The sequence below is a fragment of the Lynx canadensis genome, chromosome B3, assembly GCF_007474595.2.
Source record: "Lynx canadensis isolate LIC74 chromosome B3, mLynCan4.pri.v2, whole genome shotgun sequence".
NCBI lineage: Eukaryota > Metazoa > Chordata > Mammalia > Carnivora > Felidae > Lynx > Lynx canadensis.
In genome coordinates, this window is record NC_044308.2 from 24,392,173 (window position 1) to 24,406,476 (window position 14,304).

Sequence of the window (14,304 nt, forward strand, 5' to 3'; positions counted from 1 at the left end):
GTAGAAAGAACTCAAACCCAAAGCAGACAAGCACCAAAGAGCTGGGGGCACCTAGGAAGAGTGGATTTGGTGCTGTCCTAGAAAGTACACCTGTGGACCCCCAGAGTTATGTGGTAAGCCTGGCTCTCCTGCACTGATCTCAGACTGCAGGCATTGTAATGTTCACATTGCATTTTCAGTGATATTCATGCAGTATCTGACTCTTCTTTCTGATACTTTACAGGCAACCCAGACCCCCTGTGGCTTTTATATCTATGGTAGTAGGAAGAATTCTGTGTTGCACTGCAAAACAGCCAGTTTGGTAATGGAGCAACATCATGGCCAGAGGTGGAACCAATGCTACCCAGCACCTCCTGGAGAGAGGTGGTGGCCTGAGGGGCACAGGAAGAAGGTCTCTGCAGCCACATCTGGGTGCTGGAGGTAAGGAGTGGGGGGCAAGCACAGTGTCAGACAGTAACAGCTCCTGTCAGTAAAGAAGACTCCCATGTCACTGCACTCAAGATGCAATAGGACTGAGAGGAGCCCTGCCCCAGATCTGGCTGAGTAGTGCACATGGACACTGCAGCAGGGTCCCCACCAGTGCACTGCTGGCAATGCTCAGGACCCTGTGAAGAGGCGCTCAGAGGAAAATTTCCACTCCTACTCATGATTTTAACATGTGCTTTTAAAATGCTTAGTGATACTTCTATTTCTTTATTTTTTTCATTTTCTTAATGCTTTTGACAAATTTGTTTCTCTTATAAAGAGTCATCTCAGTAAGATGGCAAAATAAAGTGACTTTCCTCCCTTGTTTATGCATGCATTTATTGATTTATTGAATAGTAGCAATGGGTGATTCCCATGCTATGTGGTGGGCTACTCTCCATCCTCACTCTTGGAGAAGGTGGGGCAATCTGGGGGTTTGTGTCTTAAACACCACACAAAGTAGCAGCTGGACCAAACCTCAAGCAAGTGAATCTTAAGGGGAAGGAACCAGAGAGAAGGGAAAAGGGAGATAGCTTATACTTTATGCTTATATAACACCAGACACTGTGCTAGGGGTTTGGACAGGGGCTTCCTATGAGGTCAGTATCCTGATTTCCTTTGTGCAGATGGGAAACTAAAGCAAAGAAAGTGACCCCTCCAGGGTCACTCCTTCCAGCCCATAAATGTAGACCTGGGATTTGAACAGAGGTCTGTAGGTACTTGAGTAGGATACAGTCCCTGCTTTCTACCTGATCCCCCACAACTTCTAAGATTTGATCACGTCCTGAGAATATGACACACTCCCTCTAACACAGTCACATCAACCATCATCGTAGCCTCCTCTTGCCTTTTTTTTTGTAGAAGTGTTATATCTCTTTGAAGAAAGATCTTAAAGATCTGAAGTAATCCAGAGGATAATACTTGTGTGCCCACCTTACTTTATCACCAGTGCACAGGTACAGCAGCTTGAACACAATGCTCTACTTCCTGAGCACAGGTAAGTGCTCTTCAAGTATGCTCTCCACACTCCATCCACCCACAAAGTAAAAGCTGAATGATTTATACATAATGTCGGGGTGTTACCAGTGGATAACTTCAAGGTAACCCCAGAGCCATCCTATAGCTCCTCTCTTGGGAAAGCAATGGAGTCTCAGAACATCCTGAATCTTAAGTTGCTGGATGTCTACATGTAGATCTTCCAAACGTATCTGAACCACACACTGCTTGGAAATTCCTTGAGTAAGGTGGAGAGCTACACAAATTGTCTATTTTTAATCTGCCCCTTTCAATGTCATGGTTTGGACAATGTGTCACTATAGCAATGTCACTCTTTTACTTGTCTCATCCATGGTGCAACAGATGGAAGGCTTTGCTTCTTTTCACCTATAGTTACCTAGATATGGATAGTAATTTCCTCCCAGAGACCTGCAGTAGATGGACAGTAGCAGAGGAGGTGAGTGCAACAGCAAAGCTACACAGGGGCTGAAGGATCAGGTGAAGAGGGATACGAGGCTTCCCAGCCTGCTCTTAGTCTCCACACACGCCCCTGACCTTGAAGTTGATTATGAGTGGTAGGAGTTGTTTGTTTGTGCTTTGTCTAGAAATTTAAGACTATGTACTCATTTAAAAGTGACCTACCAGCAAAGTACAAGTGTGGCAACTACTGTACTAGCACAGCTCAACAGAATCCCTTTTCTCTATGGTGGGCCCCACCTACCACCCTGTCCTACCCATTTCTTAGTGCTACTCCAGGCCTTTTACCTTATACATGACCCATTGTATGTGGTTAATTCTTAAATACAACAGTCCATTAAACTGTCTTTAATTAAAAGGACAAAGTTTTTTTTTTTTACAGTAGAATTAAATCTCAATAATTGCTATATCTGTTTTTCTTTTATGTGGATGCAAAATCAAATTTCAGAATGAAGAGGGATCAAAGAATGTATTTGGAAGCTTTCCTTCCTCTTCTCTTTTTTAGAATAGGTTGAGGAGATTTAGGTATTAACACTTCCTTAAATGTTAGGCAGAATTCACCTATGAATCCATTTGGTCCTGGATTTTTATTTTTTGGTAGTTTTTTTTTTATTATCAATTCAATTTCATTACAATTAATTGGTCTGCTTGGATTTTTATTTCTTCCTGATTGTTTTAGAAGGCTGTACTTTGCTAGGAATTTATCAACTTCTTCCGGGTTTTCCAATTTGTTGGCATATAATTTTTAGTAGTATTCTCATAATCTTTTGTATTTCTGTGGTGTCAGTTGTAACTTCTTTCTTGTTTGGTCCTTTCTCTTTTTTCTTGATGAGCCTGGCTAAAGGTTTAGCAATTTTGTTTAGCTTTTTCAAAGAACCAGTTCTTGGTCAATGATTTTTTTTTTTTTAAGTCTCTGATATTTATTATTTTCTTCTTTCTACTTCTCTTGGTCTTTGTTCTTCTTTTTCTAGTTCCTTTAGGTGTAGTAAGGTTAGATTGTTTATTTGAGCTTTTTGTTGTTTCTTGAGGTAAACCTGTATTGCTATTTATTTCCCTCTTAGAACCACTTTTACTGTACCCCATAGGTTTCAGACCATTGTATTTTCATTTTCATTTATTTCCATGTACTTTCTGATTTCTTCTTTTGTTGCTTAGCATCCTGTTGTTTAGCCTCCATGTGTTTGCGTTTTTTTCAGTATTTTTTTTTCAATAAATGGTGGAAAAACTGGACAGCTACATGTAAAAGAATGAAATTGAACTATTCTGACACCATACACAAAAATAAACTCAAAATGGATTAAAGATCTAAATGTGAGACCTGAAACTATGAAAATCCTGGAAGAGAATACAGGCAGTAATCTGACACTGGCTGTAGCAACATTTTTCTAGACATGTCTCCTGATGCAAGAAAAACAAAAGCATAAAAAATATTAGGACTACATCAAAATAAAAAAGTTTTGCACAGTGAAGGAAACCATCAAGAAAACAAAAAGGCTACTGAATGGCAGAATGAAGGCGGCTCTGGGAATGCAAAATCAGCCTGTGTCTACACTAGCACAGAATCCCTGAGGTGGAAAGGCAAATCTTGCCCTCTGGTAGGTTATGCCCATGAAACGCTATCCAAACTGTTTTCAGAGCCACGTTTGCAAACTGAGAGGTATTCCCGTGGGAAAAGGATTTCCTGTCTGTAGAGATTCCTTAGTACACTTTCCCACAACAGAGTGGTGCTGGCCTAGAGAGCCAGGAGTCCAGTTCTGAGGCACTGAAATTATGGTGAGAGGACCATGGGAAGTAAATTATTCCCTAGCTCCATCCAGTGTACAAGGTTTCACAGCAGGTTGTACCTAGAGCTGTTTCCAGAATATAATAGATAAGGAGACTGTGGAGGTCAGGCAGCAAAGCCACAGCAGATACCCTTCTATCTGCCAGCAGCACCCTCACCTCCACCCAGTCTCTCTCACCTAGATATGTACTCCTTCATCCTCCAAGTACAGAGGGAAGGGTGACCAGGTTTACTGATGGGGACCTTGGCCACCCCCCTCCCAAGGCCCAGAAGCATGTGTCTAGAAGGAGATGCAAACAAGCCCTTCTGCTGGATAAAGTTCTAACTGTCAACACCAGTGATTTAGATTTCTCTTTTTCAACACAGAAGTTATATGGAACTCTAGTATTCAAAAGAGACTTCAGGCTCTGCCTGAAGTTGGGACAGATGACAGTGAGTGAGAGGCCAGCAGCTTGTGACCTGAGGCAGCTCCACAAATTGGCTACAAACTATGACCTGGCTTCACAGTCGCCCTGGTTCAGGCAATCACAGAGTAGGAACGAACCTTCCGGAACTTCTAGTCTAAAAGTTCTTGACCTCTATTGGCCAGATTTAAAACGATGCTAGGCCTCACCTCAAGTAACCCTCAACCCCACTGTTCTGAGGTGAATTTAGGCACTGAAGCCCTCCATCCTCCACCCCCCAGAGCATTCTAGTCCAAATACCTCAGAGGAGGTAAAGGGTGATGCAGAAAGGTAATCTCTGATAGGCACCGCTTTAGAAAAGGCTTAATGAAAATCACTTTACTCATGGAAAGGGACTGGAGGTGCCGCCCAGTGGAGAGGAGCTGGATACCTGAGGAGCAAGGCAGTAAGAGGTCCATGACCACTGAGTCAGCTCCTTTGGTATAGACATTGATCTCATCGGTGAGTGGGTGCCGGATCACCACTGACATCCTCTTGCGAATGGAGTCGAAGCCCAGCGTGTGTAGGAGCTCGAAGGTGAGCCTGCCCAGGTGGGGCAATTCCACTGATACCTGGTCATGCAGCCTGTCCACCAGCGTGCAGTTGTAGGCCCGTGCAGCATACACAAGGGCTGCCTCGTCGGGGCTCTCTGCCTCATAGCGCAGCTCCTGCTCCTGCTCCAGCTCCACACCCTGCTCCTGGGCAGTGTGCTCTGGGGCCCAGCTGGCAGCCCCACTGCTGTAGCCATTGCTGGCAATGGCTGGGGCTGGCTGGCCCAGCCTCTCCTCCAGCCTGAGCAGTGTGCTGTCATTGGACAGGGTGGACAGAAAGTTTGACCCTGACTTGTGGGTGGTCTTGTTGGTGGCCAGGCTCCCGATGCTGCTGCAACCGGAGGTCAGGCGGCTGGGTGAGAACCTTCGTAGGAAGTCTTCTATCGTCTTCACCGGGGACTTTACCTCCAGCCTCACCCTCACCTGCAAGAGAAGCAGTTAGAAGACAGGGAAGGTGTGTCTAGAGACCTCACCCCAACTACCACTTCCCCAGTGGGGGCTCGGAGCATAGAATTCCCATTTCCCAGATTTTGGGGCATGCACTAAAAACTGCAACCAGAGCCAGCATCGATCTTCCTTGAGATCACCCTTTGGCCTCTTACACTTCACTTAAGCAAAGATTCGCAATATATATTCTTTTAGAATGTGATCACCAGGGTAGCTACATGGAGGCCCTGAACTGACTCAGGGGACTCAGGCCAATGGTGCCTGCAGGCTTTCAGATTATCCTTTCTGCTGGCTGTCTCCACACTGCAATGTCCCACTGCTTTGCAGAAAAGGCTCAGAAGAGCATGCCTGTCATTGCCTGGCACAAAACCCAGCCTTTTTTTTCCCCACTTGCAAAAAACATTTAACAGAAGACCAGTTTATACAGTCCTTTGAATTATGTCTATATAAAATTTAAATAACATTCCCAAACCCAAAAGAACTTTTCTAAACAGCTAAATGCATGGACAAATTCAGGATTGAAATCATTTAGCTCACTTTTTTTAAGTCACAATAAATTATATAGCTTCTAACAAGAAATGAAAACAACAAAATAACAGTTATACACATTTGCTAGAGTTCCAAAAAGCTCAATGATGGAGCAACAGCAATATTTTATTTAAAGGAGTATTGTTCACTAATGCTGGCATAATATACCTATTTTAACTTTCTGCTAGAAAATGGATTTAGAGCAAATGTTATAACAATCAAAACACGGAGTTATAGTTAGCCTTAAATTTTCATAATTTTGCCTGTGTGTCCAAAGTTGTATATTATACAATAGCCTCAAGAAAAGTCAGGTGTGTGGTCAAGCAGGGCCCGTAGGACCAACTTTGATAAAGGTGCTTCTTCTTTGTTCCTATAATAACTTTAAATGTGCTACATATCCAAGGGGGAGATTCAAACAGCCACACTGGAGTTCCAGCCGGCTCCAAATACCCTGAAGATTTAGTACTCATTAATATGTGAGAAGAGGAACACATCCAGAGACCCGTTCATTTGCAGTCTGAGGGTGGGTGATTAAATATTCTCCTCCCAATATGGAATGCACTGCTTATGTCACCATCATCACATGCCTCAGGTTATGCTGGGGTCTTTCTCAGTGATTCAGTAGTTGGAGCAATGCCTGAGTTTGTCAGACAGGTTCTACTAGAATGCAGGGATGCATGCCAGAGGGGCTGAATACTAGGTGGTGGAAGAACCCAAAGGCCAGATGAGGGATGCTGAGGCAGCTAAGAGGTGAGCTGCAGCAGAAAACACCTCCTGACTAAGGCAGATGGTGCAACCCTGTGGTCTCTGAGTGGTGGGATCTTGTCCGCTCTGGATCTACCAGGCCCACTGGGCCTTTTGCAGGCCAGTGTCGCAGAAGCATGGGCACAGGGGGTGCTGCATTACTGCCAGATAGGATGCTGCCAAGAGAGAGCAGAGACCTCTTGTTCAGGCCACATCACACACCAATGGCGCCATCAGTGGAACCTGGTAAAAGGGCTAACCCAGGAGGAGGGAAAGGGGTCTGGGAGGGTAGGGGATTGAGAGGCAGGTCTATGGCATGCATCTAGCCCTAGAACACTTTTATTTTTACCCATTTAAAGTTGCCTTGCTGCATTATGCACATCCATCCTTAGGTGCACCCTATACAAGCATACATCCAGCCCACCTGGAGGACTTTCTCAGAAGCACCTGGGTTAGAGAGGATCTTTTTGCACATGAAACTTTAAGAATCTTATTATTAACCCAAACAAAAACCAACTTAGATTACTGCTATGTTTCCACCATCTTAAGTAACTTCCCATCGATTCTTGACCACTTCTCCTTGAAAGATGATGTTAAAAGCCTTTGTTAACATCAAATACATTTATTGTGTGCCAAGCCCTACTCTGAGCCCTTTCCCTAACCCTCACCACTGGCCTCATGTCACATAAGGCACAGGAGGGGAAGGCTTATTCAAAGCCACTCAGCTGAGTGATAAAGTCAGGATTCAAGTCCAGGTGATTTGTCTGGGCCCCAAGCCTGTCTTGTGCACTCTTCTCTGAGAATCTGGAACCCTGAAATTCTGTGTAGGTAGTGTAGGGCAGCCTCACTCCAGGCCAGGCTGTTATGTGCCCCACCCATCATGGGAGGAAGTTGTCCTCTCTTACTTGGCCCCAAACCCCTAACCTGCCTCTGGTAGCCTAGGAATGGCACCACAGAACCAGTGAGCTGGCTTGTCCCATATAAAGCCCCCTGATATATCCCCTTAAACCTGAGAGAGGTAGTGTAAATAGTCCTGTTGGAAAGGGTAGACTGACAACAGTGGGGCCATGCTGAAGGTCAAAGGTATCAGCTTCACAGGGAGACTCCAGAACTTGCCTTTTGTCGTGGTTGATCCGGGGATGTGACTACTACTGTGTTGCAGATGGTGAGTGCGATGAAAAAGTCAAACACATCAGAGAGCTCTGGTGAGAGGTGGGCCAGTGGGTATTCCTGGTGCCTTGCGATGGCCAAACACCTGTCACATTCACTCACCTTCTCAAACAGCTTTGGGTCAGGTGTAATGTCTTTCTCCTGCAAGAAAATGGAGGCTTAGGGGTGAGTATGACCCAGTGACCTGCCAAGCATCCTGGTGCTTGACTATTTAAGGCACCTTGATTTTATTCTAAGTTGTAAAGGCCCCTTCATCTGACTCATCTACATATGCCATTTTATAGTGATGACTTACACATAATTTTAAATTGTGTAAGAATGTAATATCCATTATATGTGAAATGAAATGTATATATTCTTATATAGAACATATATATGTTGTCATTAAAAAATAATACAGCTAAGAATATAGATTATTATAGCATATCTGACTCAGAAAAATTTGAAAAAGACAGAGAAGGGAAAATGGAACAAATCTGTATCGCACCAGCTCACATACACACTTTTTGAAACATGTGCTTCTGTTTCCTTCCAGTCTTTTTTCTAGACACTTACGTTATATATATAATAAAATATTTTATACATTTTCTTTTGATATAAACCCAGAAGTGGGATTGCTGGATCATACAGTAATTCTATTTATAAGCTTCTAAGGAAACTCCATACTGTTTTCCCTAGTGGCTGCACCAGTTTACATTCTCACCAATAGTGCATGAATGAGGGTTCCCTTTTCCCTATATCCTTGCTGACACTTCTTATCTCTGGTCTTTTTGATGATAACCATTCTAACAGGTGTGAAATGATATCTTATTATGGTTTTGATTTGCATTTCCCACCTTAAATTTACACATTATATGTCAATTATACCTCAATAAAGAAAAAATATACATAAATTGACAGTTTCATGTTCCCCAAAACGTTATACACAGTTGACCCCTGAACAATGCAGGGGGTTGGGGCGCTGACCCCCCATGCAATCGAAAAGTCCATGTATAACTTTTGACACTCCCAAAATTAGCCTACTACTGACCAAAAGCCATACTGATAACATGAACAATGGACTAACACCATATTTTGAATTTTATATGTATTATATACCGTATTCTTACAATAAAGTAAGTTAGCAAAAATAAAATATGAAAATCATAAGGAAAATACAATTACAATACTGCACTATATTTCTTTTTTTTTTAATTTTGCATGTAAGTGGACCAGCACAGTTCAAACCTGTGTTGGTCAAGGGCTAACTGCAGTCTGATCTTTTCCAGGCTTTTAAGAATCATTTGAAAATACAACTTTTAACAACTTAGAAATTAGATATACTATAATTCATTTGGCCACTCTTTTATCACTGAATACATATTTTTTTCATTGATAAACTTCTTTGCACAGAAATTTTTGACTGAATCACTAAATTCCTAGGTCAGAAAGTTTGAATATTTCAAATACCCTTGGACCCATATTGTTACATCGATGTCAGAAAAGCTTGTTTTCAACACAGTGCTCCTCCTGCCAGGTGGTAGAGCCCGACTCCCAAGTGCCCTGTATAAAACCACCAAATCAGCAACCACAATTTAAATGGCAGCCTATATAGGTTTCAAAAGGCACAGAAGAATGAGGCCAACACAGAGTGATCAAAATGGATTCTTCCTCTCTGTTCTTAAAACATTTTAGAAGTGAAAGGATCTTTTAAAGGCTATCACTCATTCACTTCTGGAAATTTTTCTGCCTGATGAGAATGGTCCATAAATGTTGGGGCAAGGCAATGGAGAAAGAAGTTTATTGGATTTGGGCTCATCTACTTAAAACTTTTTTTTTTTTCCATCTGTCTTTTCTTTTTCACAGTTGTCATCTTGCTCTGATGTTTTATTCATTTCATTTGGTAGGACAGACTTCCTCTCCATCACTGATCTGAGTAGTTCACCAACAATTCCCTGGCGTTAGAGGCCATGACAAAGGGGCCGTGTCAGTGTTTTAGAAAAGATCCAGCAATGTAGGGTGAAGAAAGTGTTGGCCACACAAGTTCTGTTAACTGAACAGAGCTAACCCCCCAGCAACAGCTCATTTGTATTATTACATACAGATACTTCTGATGAATGGAGGGAAATGACAGGGCAAGGAAAGGTGGTGTTGTCCCAGCATGGGTAGCTGCTGTCCTCTGAGTGGGACTCACCATAGGGCTGCTGAAAGCTGTGTGCTTGGACAGCATGCTGGCCCGCTTGGCCTCGGCCCGGCTGCCTGTGCGCCGATGTGACTTGGTGCTCTGGCTCCTGTGCATGATGCGAATGCTCTGATGGCTCCCAATGCTGCTGTGCTGGGGCAGCGAGCCCCCTCTGGGCACTGCCTCTTCCTCCTCTGAGTCTGCCTCCTGGTACCTGGCCAGACGCTGGGCTGTAGGGAAAGGCACACAGGGTGACACATCATGGGGAGGCTAGGAAAATGAAACTGATTCAGAGCACTTACCACCCTCACTTTCCCAAAGGCAAGGCCACATTTAATAAAAGTTTCCACTGAGAGATGGAGGCTTTATGTACACCTACAGTCAACCTCATGAGGTTGATATTCTCCACCCTGCTGCACAGATGAGAAGACTGAGTCTCAGAAAACTTAAGGACCTTGCTAAGTACACAGGATTCAGGAGGGTGGAGAGGACAACCAGGTCAATGTGATGCCAAAGCAAAGATCCTGTGCATTTTGGCACAGTGGCCATCGAGCTCCACAAACAAGTAAGGTGTGGACAGAGACAGATTCACATACAGCCCCTCTATTCAGGTGGACCCTAGGTGTGATGAATGTGGTTTGGGCAGCAGACAGTGGGGACGAAGGCAGGGCAATAAAGTCCTTTCCCACAGTGTAGCCAGGCTCCAGGCTTTGCCCTTATCCCAGGGTCATGGGGCCACCTGACTCACTAGGGCTGTTAGGACAGATCACAAGTTGAACATCTGCCCTGCAATCACACAAAAATAATAGTTTTCAGGCTGTATTGATGGTGCTTTCCCACGGGCGCTCCTTGTCCAGGGTCAGGTAGGGGGTGGGTATTATCTGCATTTACCTTGTAAGGATGAAGCTCTACCCAATAGGGAGGCTAACAGTCCTTGTGGGATTGCATAGAGTGGACAAATGTCACCAGGGTATAGACCCACCGTCAAAGATCCATTTTAGATGATCTTGACTGCACTGTTACACTTGAATGCTTAGTGGGGCATTGCCCAGCAAAAATCCTTGTGGCCATGTGGCCAGCCACTCGGTGAATCACATGAAGTACATCTGCTCTGTTTCTTGCTAATGAACGGCTCTGAACACATTTTTCTGGCTTTGCCCAGTTTTAGTTCAGCTTATTTCATCATAGATGAGCAAGGAGGCTATTCATGAAGATTGCTCATTCAAAACAAGCAATTGCTAAGAACTTCGAGGGCAAGTCCAGTGCTGGGTGTGAGCACAAAATATCTTAACACAATGTGGCCTGCATAAGGGACAAAGAGGAGCCCTCCAATGCCTGTGGCCTTACATTTAACATCTTTCTTTAGTTAAGACTTTTCTTTAGGGATGAGAAAAACAGAGATAAGGAAAGGTAAGTCAATTATGGTCACAAAACTCAGTAATTGCCAACACCAGGATCCCACTGAGGGAGCTCCTCACCCCAGAAGCAAATCTCCTCCTGCACATCCCACCTGCTCCTGCTGATATAAGTCACAGTTTGGTGGTGAATGAACATCAAGGAAGGACAAAGCCTGGACACAGTGCTGTCAAGCTTCTAGGCTTGTGCATTAGGAACTTGGTGTCAGCCTCTCAAAGGATATACCTGCCTATCCCAGTCTCCTGCAGTAGTAGTCAGATGTTAGCCTAAATGTAGCCATCCTTCAGACCACTGTTGATATGACTGGTCTACAGTGATGCAGCAATTTCTGACCAACAGTGGCCTGAGCAATGCCTTCAGTGTTCCTGGGGAAGATAAAGGCAAGGAGCAGGTGATGCTTTATTCTAGGCACACTGTGTCACCAGGACAGAAGGTCAGAGGGCCATACCAAGAGTCTCCATGGCTGGTTCAGATATATGTGAACTGGGCTCATCATACAAAGCCAAAGTCATCTGAATTCATTTTACTAATGAGATCTGTGAGGTCAGACCACATAAAGTAACAGCTGAAGATGCTCTTGGCCCCAGGAGCATGTCAATGACTGATCATAGCATTTCTTTCAAACATGCAGCGGAGAGGCCTGGTTGTTTTATTAGTCTTCACCAGAAATGTTTTCCTGTATCTTCCAGAGGCAATACAACCTTTAGTTTTATAACAAACATCTAACAACTATCAAAATTTTTCTGTAATCTTAGTTGGGATTCTGCCCATAGAGCCTCAGGTCCAGCTTTCAAAGGCTGCTTCTGACCTGACTTCAGACCCGGGTCTCTGGTTCCTTTACAACTAGGCTGAACTCTGCCTTCAGGCAAATGAGCTCTTCTGCACTAGGCTGAGGAGTTACAGAAGGGTAGAGTGAAAAGGGACAGGTGGGTACAGTCACTGACCATTTACTTTGGGTGGTAAATAAAGTTAAACATAGTGTATAAGTTCCTATGTCTTCTGTTTAATATGATTAATTTTACATAAAGGGCCTTAGTGGGTATCATAATTGTTTTATGAAACTCACAAAATCCCATGCTTCCTTGAGATCTTTCCTACCATATCCCCTCAATAAATAAGTTTCCTAATGATGACCACGTGCTGACTCCTATACTATATTTGCTTCTGTTCCTGTGGCAAGACTTCTTTCATGTTCTCAGATGCTGTTATAGGAAGGAAAGGGAGTCCTGGTTGCAGAGTTGATGGTGCCTCTCAGAGGCGCCATAGCTCCACAAACACTACTGTGGCACAGGGACCCTTATTGTGGTGCCTCTTCCCGACTCGGGTGGGTAGCTGGTTCTAGTCACACCCTCCACTTATGAAGTGGATAGCTTCTCTATGAGATCAGGGAGGACAGAGGCAGCAAAGCATAAGGAAAGGAGAAGTGGGAAGAGTCACATCCTGTAAACTTCAAACAGGAGTAACATTTCTCTTCAGCTTCCATGGACATCATTTTCTAAGGGGAAGAGTACAGCATGAATTGCCCAATGCCCTTCTGAGAATTTTTAGTTAATAACAAGAAGATCGATGGGTGACAACAAAAACATCTCTTCATTCTTGGCATGGCAAAGAGACCACATACCTCACAAGTGAGTTCCTCAAAATTGCCCTTCTTGGTTCTCTTGTCTGACAAAAAATGAGTGTTTAAGCAGATGCCCACCACACTAAGATACTGCAGTGAGTAGGGCACTGTCAGTAAATGGAATTCATTATTTGCTTCTATAAATGCTGCTAAGCTTCAGTCTCCTGGTTGCTCTAACAGCCTATGTTTTAGTCTCTCAAAAATCAGCAATCCCTAAAGCTTATTGTGTGTGTGTGTGTGTGTGTGCGCACGCGCGTGCATGTTCATGTGTGCATGTATGTGCACACAGGCACATGTGCATGCAGCTTTTCTACAGCAGCTCCCTGTCCAGCCCAGACTAGGAGTTCCTACCTCGAGACTCACCATTTGCATCATGGGAATATTCTACGCCAGACACAGTGCATCTTCGGAAAACCATCTTATTCTCAGTTAAAGTGCCAGTTTTATCTGAGAAGATATACTGTATCTGCCCTAAGTCTTCGGTGATGTTGAGAGCTCGACACTGCAGCTGTGAGTCCGTTTCTTCATCGTACAACTCTATATCCTGATTAATGAAGTAGACTTGGCATACTTTAACAATTTCAATGGAAACATATAAGGAAATTGGGATCAAAACCTAGAAGACATAAGGCGTACAGGAACAACTGTGAGGAACAAGGAGATGAGAACTAGTCCAATCTATTCAAATGACAAATGACTACAACCACAAGTAAGTAGGGACTATACTGTACCTTTAAGGGCTTAACCAGGTTGGTTTAGAGTCAGTAATGAAAAAGTATTAGGAGTGGCAAAGAGTTTAAACTAGGACAGCCTATGGTGTCACTGCAGAGCAGAAATCCACTATCATGTCTGGAAGAATGGTAACCATGGCTTGGATAGAAGAAAGCATTTTCATATTACTAAGTTGTGCTTGACAGAAGCTATGAAAGGAAAGAAGAGAAAGAGAGAAAAAAAACACAAGGCACAGTCAGAGTCCTCATAAGCAAAGTCACCTTGCACCACAGTGGCAATTGGCCCCCAGGCTCTCCCAGGGCTCCTGGCAACAAGGAGCTGCCCATCCCATGGACACAACCCTACAGTTCAGAAGAGACAGTCTTTCCAGAGGCTGGTTGTGTTGAGGGACAATTTCTGTGATCTTGTACGATATAGAGCAAAGGGAAGAAGGCTTTGAGGAGAATATTCAGTTAACACTTTGACAATTTAAGAATAATCTTCATGAAATCAATGTTTAAAAAACATTTTTTTGAGTAACAGTATTGAACTAACCAGACTAAAAGACTAATTTGGGAAGTTAAATAAGTCTGTTTCCATTCTATGAAGCACATGTGATAAAAGACAGCAGAGCTCCTCTCGTAGGCAAAGGCTAAGCAAATGACCTCTGTTTACTTTGCGTTCCTAGGATGATACTCACTGTCCCTTCCCCACTCTTAAACAGGCCTTTTGGGCATAGACTCTTAATTAGTGACGAGGAGCTGCTCACGAGGCATGTGAACTAATAATAC

At 43.6% G+C, this 14,304-nt stretch overlaps 1 protein-coding gene across 3 annotated transcripts in view; it reads right to left on the reverse strand.

The window, feature by feature from the left end:
* ATP10A (ATPase phospholipid transporting 10A (putative)) overlaps positions 1-14,304 on the reverse strand; it is a 190,262-nt gene that overhangs the window by 21,928 nt on the left and 154,030 nt on the right. For all 3 annotated transcript variants that reach the window (XM_030317580.1, XM_030317579.1, XM_030317578.1), the window contains exons 7-10: positions 13,166-13,418; positions 9,778-9,995; positions 7,551-7,745; positions 4,556-5,138 (exon numbers count right to left, since the gene is read on the reverse strand). In XM_030317580.1, coding sequence (XP_030173440.1) covers positions 4,556-5,138; positions 7,551-7,745; positions 9,778-9,995; positions 13,166-13,418 — 1,249 coding nt within the window. The remainder of the gene's footprint in view (positions 1-4,555; positions 5,139-7,550; positions 7,746-9,777; positions 9,996-13,165; positions 13,419-14,304) is intronic.